Consider the following 7,941-nt stretch of genomic DNA (forward strand, 5'->3'; position numbering starts at 1 on the left):
TCATTAGAATAAATTTTATGGATGCCACTGTACAATAAACTTAATAGGAGAAAAAACTGATGTTCAAAAAAACTTGCAAGAAGTACCAAAGCGGCATTTTTTTCTGTTTTCTTTTTAGTCGGAAATTAGCTTTTTTAAATCTGAATATGGTTAAGCTAGTGGCTGGCCGTTTAACAAAAAAAAATAAATTAGAAACTAAGATTAGAAGCATTTTAGAAATGTACACAATGAAATAGAAACAAAAAAAACAAACATAACTTATTTGAAATTATTTAAATTATTAAATAAGGCATCATTAATTTGAGGAGATAAGGCAGGAAATGGTTTTTGAACTTCAGTTTGGTTTTCGACTACCATTTTTGAGATTCATCTACTAGTTGCAACTGAAAAACAGCTGTTCTGGTTTGCAGTGTTGTTTGCCCGGGCGTCCAGTTCGTGCCAGAACTCCTGTTTGACCGAATAGGGATTTGGGTGTGATGGGGCTCCACCTAAGAGCGTGTCGTTCGCTGAACCCAGAGGAGCTGCAGCGCTAGGTCCGAATGGGTTCAGATGGTGGTCCATAATTGGGTCTGGATACGAGTGGGCTCCGAATGCCTGGACTCCTGGGAACTGAGTTTGAAGACTGTTTGAAAACAGGTTCCAAGATGGTTGAGTGTAAGGTCGGAAAGGCGTGGCCGAACAAGAACCGAACGCGTTCGCAGGTGCGATGAAAGGAGACGTTGTTTTTGAGTCGACGTTGAAAGAATTGGGAGCTGCTGCAGATACCAGAGATTGTCTTAAAGGGTCGTAATGCGGATAGTTGAAAGGCACTGAAGGTGTGGTGTGGAGAAAAGAGCTTGGTTTCCAGGCAACAGCAGCAGCCGCCGCAGCATCCAGAGACGGTGCCGGGTTCTGCGGGGTAGAGGTCGCGGAGTGTCGCTCCTTCTTACGCCATTTGGCTCTTCGGTTTTTAAACCAGATTCGAACTTTAGTTTCCGAAAGACTGATCCATGCTGAAAGTCTTTCTCGCGTTGCCATATCTGGATAACGGTTTCTGGCGAACATGGATTCCAGTTCGCGTAACTGGTGCGAGGTGAACTGGGTTCTTTGTCTTCTCTCCCGGTTGGGCCCGGTTGAAGGAGACATTTGGTCTGGATGACTATCCAACATGGATCCAGTTCCGTTTGGACCTAGGAGGTTCGGTTGCAAAGGATAGATGTCACTGGCGCCTGAGACTGACTTGACAATGGGTGTTGCTGAAGACACCATCTTGGACACCGGGACTCCTCGAGATATCTTTGCGGAGGGAGAATCGTGTAAACTGGACGTCTCTAGAAAAATAAAAGCGTTGGTTTAATATCACTAAAGACTTATATTTGGAATATATTGAGATCTACCAGATGAACAGAAACCGAATATCCGATATTATATATTTTACCTGGTTCTGGTGCAATTTTTAGCTCAAAAAGATCGCAAATAGACTACAGATTTTTCTATTTCGGTATAAAAAGAGTGTCTATGAACTTGCACTTGTGGTTGCTGGGATAATAAAGGTAATAACTGGAAAATAAAGACTGGTTGGTTTGAGTGGTTTGGGTTATTTGTTTCAGGTTCGGGTGGAAGAGGAGAGATTAAGTGTAGTTTAAACGGGCACTGATGATTAATATAGATTATGACCCAGTGTGTAATGGGTCTGAACTGCGTGCCATCTTATCTGCAATAAAGTCTGTTTCGCTTTATTAGTATTAATAAAGTCCCGCTGGTCTTAAAAAGATTAATAACTTTTCCTCAAACACCGACAAGACTTGGTTGCGCCAAACGGCCACAAAACTTTATTGGCACTCTCAAGTTTCAATCTAATATTGAAACTCTCTTCTGGAAGTTAAAGAGTGGCTTTATTAATTTTCAAACTATTCTCTCCTCAAACGTATCTCAATTTCACTGCAAACTATTGATTTTAGTGTCTTTCGGAGTAAATTTTAATAAAGATCCTTTCTAACCAATAATCATTAGTGGCCGCGATCCACGTGTGAACATACAGAGTTGTTTGTCCTACAATCTCAACCACCCCCACCCATTCCATTCGAATCTCGCCAATCCAATAAAGCGCCACTCATAAATCCCCTAATTATTTCTGCGTGACGTTTATTAAATTCAAGTTTATCCCAGACTCCGCCGTCAACTGTCGAATTCGTGAAACCGGGCCGGCATGTCTTTTCCCAGATGTCAAGAGTGGGAGGGGAGGGGTGTTTGCGTTTAAACAGGTTGCTGATATCTGTTCAGCTAATTCAAATGTAATGATGTGTCGTAGTCAAGATGGCAAAAGATTATTCCATTAAGGATTCGAAAACGGCCCAACTCATACCACCCTTTGTAGATGTTTGTTAAATTTTGTAGATATTTGTTGAAATAACGCCTTTTAAGTATTTTTAATGGCCTCTAAAATATCAGAGTTTTTCATAAAATTAATTATCAGTTTTTCACTTACAGGCAGGAGTTTTTCCAAAAGAGGGTGTTGCTATAATTACATGATAACGATCACATTGAGGCCAATTTTTTGGAGTTAAAACAGGTGATCAGAACTTCTTGAAAACTAGAGAACGAGAAAAAAATTCAGAAAGAAAACAGTTTTAAAGGGGGTTAATTTCAACTGATCAGACTTATCGGTTATCTCTCATTTTAGAACAACTATACTGTTTGTGGTGGATTTAGGGATCCAAGTGTGTATATACAGGTAGGGTATTATGGGGATCATGGGATATCATAGGTAATCTATGATCTGATTCAACGATCAGGTACAGGTAGATCAGAGCTTATCAGGCTTAAGTCAATCCTATGTTTGATTCATCCAAAATAGTTTAATCTCAAAGAACTTAATCTCGACCAGCGAGTAACACCATTTAAGCTCCAATAACATTTTTTCTTTGCACAGCTAAAATTAGTTTCTTTGTACAATGAACGTTCTTTAGAGGTCGTCTCTGCTAGGACTTTTTCGAGAGGGGCGGAAAAATAAAGTAAAATTTTGTTGACCATTTTTTTAGGTCAATCATCTTGATTTTCCAAACTCTCCAAAAGATTCTATTTTGCGAAATATTTTTTTGCCAAAGACATTGTTTTGAAAAAAAAATAAGTCAGAAAACCGTTTTTAGGCACGTTTTCGAATGTTTTGACAAAAAAATCTGTTTTTCGGTGCGCGCTCCCAACTCAAAAATTAGTATATATTGGCGTCAAAGTCATTTATTGATAATTTAAAGGCTGGTCAGCTAAAGTTGGATTCGGTAAGTTAGTACCAAAGGAAGATCCATTGGGTGATTAGTGGTTCGAACCCCTTAAGTAAAACACCACCCCCCCCCCCCCACACACACACATATGCACACCCAAGAAGCCCATGGTCTCTTCATATGAAAAAAAAACTAAATAATATCAGTTGACTAACCAAAAGTTTGAGTGTTTTTTTCTCAGATCCCGGAAGATTGTTGCATCACAAGATTTGCAGATATTCAAGAAAAAAATTTTGTTTTCATTTTTTCTTCCTGTGATACAATTAATTATTTTTGCAATATGCTGCTCTTTTATAGTTACCTTTCGTTTTGTGCTGTTGATTTGCGTCTAAGAACACAACACCCGCAAGACCCTTTTCAACTCGAGATCCCGCCCCGTTGCCCGATCCAGACTGAAGTTGATGTTGATTTTGGGCAAGAAGCCGGTTTTGGCTGAGATTCGTTTTGTCGTGAGATGGATCTTTACTTCCAGGAAGTGGCAAAGGCAAGGGAGGCGGAAGGATTCCGCCACAGTCCATGCGAGCTTCTAGGTGAGTCCTCTGCGATTGATCAGAGGAGCTTTCCAGACGGTCCAGGCTCAGTTTCAATGATATAGGAAGGTATAAGCTTTGATGGATCCGATTGTTTACTTATTGGGATTTTACAAGCTCAGTCCAACACTAACTGACCAAAGAAAACTTCGAGAAAGGTTGATCTACCAAGACCGAGAGCGAATGTGTTTTTATTTTGGTCCTGGATCCTATGATTGTGATTTGAGATTGTGATTGGATGTTTTTTGGATTTGTTCAGCAGCAGAGGTGGATTTAAGCTGAACAAATTAGAAGATCCCTTTAGCCGTCGTAACTGTCGCGTTACAATTAGACTACAGGGTGCGTGGGGTGGCATTAGCGGTATTAGCAGTCTTAGCACCCCGGCCATTTGGTTCCGTTTGCCACATTTGCAAATGGGTGCTAATCCGAGATCCCTCCACTTGACTGTGGGCTGAGCTTTTTTCCCCGTTCCCCTCACTCAATCACCGTGGTGCCGGGTCGGGCGTCTTTCAACTTGCAACCCCACAACCAGGTGTCGACATCCAAGGAACCCTCGCTTGATCGTCTGGCGTCGCATTAGCCGACACCCTTCATCCACCTGGTCTCCTATCCGATACACCTGGTTTTGATTAGCACCTTCACTCCTCTTCCCTCGCTTTCCTCTTCCCTTCTGGATACTTGGTCCCATTTCAGAACAGGCACTGGGTAAACGTCTCTGGGAAAACTAAGGCAAGTGGGACGACAATGCCAACCTGCTGTTGATTTAAACAGACCTCAATTTATCAATCTGATGTTAATTAGGTCTACTGCAATTTCGCCTCGCTCTCTTTATTGCATTTATTTACCACTATGTCACTAGCAGAGCAAAAATTAACTGCAGAGTACTGTGTACTTCAGAAGCGAGCAGGCCTACATAATTTGTTTATCCCATCCCCCTCCGATCCCAAACACTCTCTAATCAATCCCCCCTGCTCACCTGACAACGCTCTGCGCTCCACAAATGCCCGCTAAACCGACAAAACAAAGTGCCGAAAATTTTTTCGACAACGTCACTGTTGATAATTTTAAAAATCCTAAAGTAAAAATCCTAAGCAAAACATCTATAACTATTGAATAGACCAACAAAAACAATCATTTTTTGGGTCTAAAACTATTGAATTGACCAACAAAAACAATCATTTTTTGGGTTTTTCGCAATGAAATTTGTTTTTAGGCTGGATAAAAAGTAACTTAGTTTCCTCCGAGTCAAGTAATCATAAATTTTGCCTTTTGGTTCACCACATTTAAGCCCAACTAAGTCCCTGGCCCAATCCAACTGTGAAAATTGCCCAATTGTCAAAAGCCTCCACTTCCCTTACCCACACAACCCCTAAACACCCTTCCACCGTAACCCTTTCTCTGACTTTCATCTATGCTAATATTTGAACAATTTCACTGACAAGTCAAATAGTTTTGATGGCCCAAAATGAAGATAATACTAAGAAAACTCATTGTTATTTTAGTAAGATGTAGCTAATCAATGATTCAACGCTGGCAAAAATGTTTTGCGATTAATTTAATGTCATTTTATATCAATTTTTGGTCGATCCAATTTGGTTAAAAATGCACTATTTAGGAACTAGAATGCATTTTAAATCGGTTTTAATCTTTCTTAAAAACTTAGGACCGATTTAAGTGCCTTAAAAATCTATTTAGATGGGTTTCCATGATTATTGAAATCCATCCAAATCTCACCAAAATCATTTTAAATCCATCCAAAACTTACTAAAATCCATATAAATCCAACTGAAAAGCGTCTCAACAGATCGATTTTAGTGTCCAGAAAATCTTTTTTAAATAGAATTTTTAACAATCTATTGCTAGTTTTTTTCTTGATTTTTTTTTCTAAAACACATCCAAATATAATTTGAAAGCCGGAATAAATAGAATTCCCCTGCAACCTTGAGCAATGGGTCTCCAAAGAACCTAAGATTGCGTGCTGCTGTTAATAAGCTTTTTGTGTCTGAACTTTTTAAAACAAAAAAGATGAAAAAACAAAGAAAAAAAGCTAAAACGCACCCGAAGACGAAGTTCTTACCCATTTTTCAAATAGTTAGAAAAATTATCATCTACCTGCAATCTTGAGCAATGGGTCACCAAAACCCTCAGAGTTTGTGCTACTTTTATTTAGCACTTTGTGCCTTAAAATTGAACTGTTGTAGTTGCCCGAGATTGAAATTTCTCGAAAGTTTCTCTGATACCGCATAAAAAGCGGGTAAGGAAACAAAATCTGTATATTTTTACCTTGAATTAATCTAAAATAATTTTGTTTTCGCTTAAAAATATTCATTTTGCTGACGAAGTTATTCAATGTGGGTATTCAAAGGTTAACACGGAATTCGAATGAAATAGCGCGAGGTTTACAAAATTTACCCAGCGTACTTTAACTGTTAACTTCAGCAGAAATTTTCAATTTCCGAACTACTTGTTAGATTCCTAAAAAGTTTATCAAACTTGCAGAGCGTAACCGTATTCTAGAAATGTATCAAGAGAGTTAAAAACATCGATTTAAAAGGTTCAGAAAATTGCATGTAACGGAAAATTGTCGCACAGTGGACAATGTTGATGTGAGTTTATTTTTGACCATTTTTTAAACTGGTGCCTAATCAAGCAAAAAAATTGTTCAATTATTGCTCAACTTTGACTCTTCTTTAATGAAACAAAACATGCAGAAAAAAAATTATCAAAAAGTTTATAAGGAACTGACATACATACATACACATGTACATACATGCATACATACATACATACATACATACATACATACATACATACATACATACATACATACATACATACATACATACATACATACATACATACATACATACATACATACATACATACCTACATACATACCTACATACATACATACATACATACATACATACATACATACATACATACATAAACACATACATACATACATACATACATACATACATACATACATACATACATACATACATACATACATACATACATACATACATACATACATACATACATACATACATACATACATAAATACATACATACATATATACATACATACATACATACATACATACATAGATACAAATGTACATACATACATACACACATACATACATACATACCTACATACATACATGCATACATACATACATACAAACATACATACATACATACATGCATACATACATACATACATACATACATACATACATACATACATACATACATACATACATACATACATACATACATACATACATACATTCATACATACATACATGCATACATACATGCATACATACATACATACAAACATACATACATACATACATACATGCATACATACATACATACATACATACATACATACATACATACATACATACATACATTCATACATACATACACAGATAGATACATACATACATACATACATATATACATGCACACATACTTACAGACATACGTACATACATGCTGTTATTTCGTACTTATAGTTTAAACTCTAACACTATTCAATGTTTACTGTGTTTTCATGCTTTTTATTATAATTAATTTTTTTGTAAGATAATATTTTGATAGAAAAAGGGATTAAAAATTATTATAATAGATTATACGAGATTATAATAGATTTTCGGAAAAATTATAATCAATTATAAAAGGTTATAATCCCTTTTTCTATCAAAATATTATCTTACAAAAATCAATTATAATAAAGAGCATGAAAACACAGTAAAAATTGAATATTAGTCAAGTTTAAGCTATAAATACGAAATAACAGTTGTTTTAGTTCGGTAACCAACTGAAAAGCACACAAAACAAAACATAAATAGAACGGATTGAAGCGATTTTGTTTGTTGATTAAAATTTGACAAAAAAAACTTTCAAAAAATAATCAATTATAGCCGATTATATTCGATTATAATGATTATTATTGTTTCGAAAAATATAGTAACATCATAATCAGGAGCGGATTTAGTGGGGGGGGGGGGGGTTGGGAGGACGCCAAACCCCCCCCCCCTCCCCCTCAGGGATTCGACACCCTGCCCACCCAAAGGGTCCCCCTTTTGGTACTTTTTAAGAAATCCATTTTTGGCCGACCGACCCTAAAATTT

The 7,941-nt window shown here is 37.0% G+C and overlaps 1 protein-coding gene across 1 annotated transcript; it reads right to left on the reverse strand.

The window, feature by feature from the left end:
* Nucleotides 1-294: 294 nt before the first annotated feature.
* On the reverse strand, nucleotides 295-4,083 carry LOC134841254 (pituitary homeobox x-like). The gene is made up of 2 exons (XM_063857110.1): nucleotides 3,562-4,083; nucleotides 295-1,310 (listed from the first exon to the last, which is right to left on the reverse strand). The coding sequence occupies exons 1-2, from the start codon at nucleotides 3,776-3,778 to the stop codon at nucleotides 367-369; spliced, it is 1,161 nt and encodes a 386-aa protein (XP_063713180.1). The 5' UTR covers nucleotides 3,779-4,083; the 3' UTR covers nucleotides 295-366.
* Between the last annotated feature and the right edge of the window lie 3,858 nt (nucleotides 4,084-7,941).

The sequence above is a fragment of the Symsagittifera roscoffensis genome, chromosome 3, assembly GCF_963678635.1.
Source record: "Symsagittifera roscoffensis chromosome 3, txSymRosc1.1, whole genome shotgun sequence".
Lineage (NCBI taxonomy): Eukaryota > Metazoa > Xenacoelomorpha > Acoela > Convolutidae > Symsagittifera > Symsagittifera roscoffensis.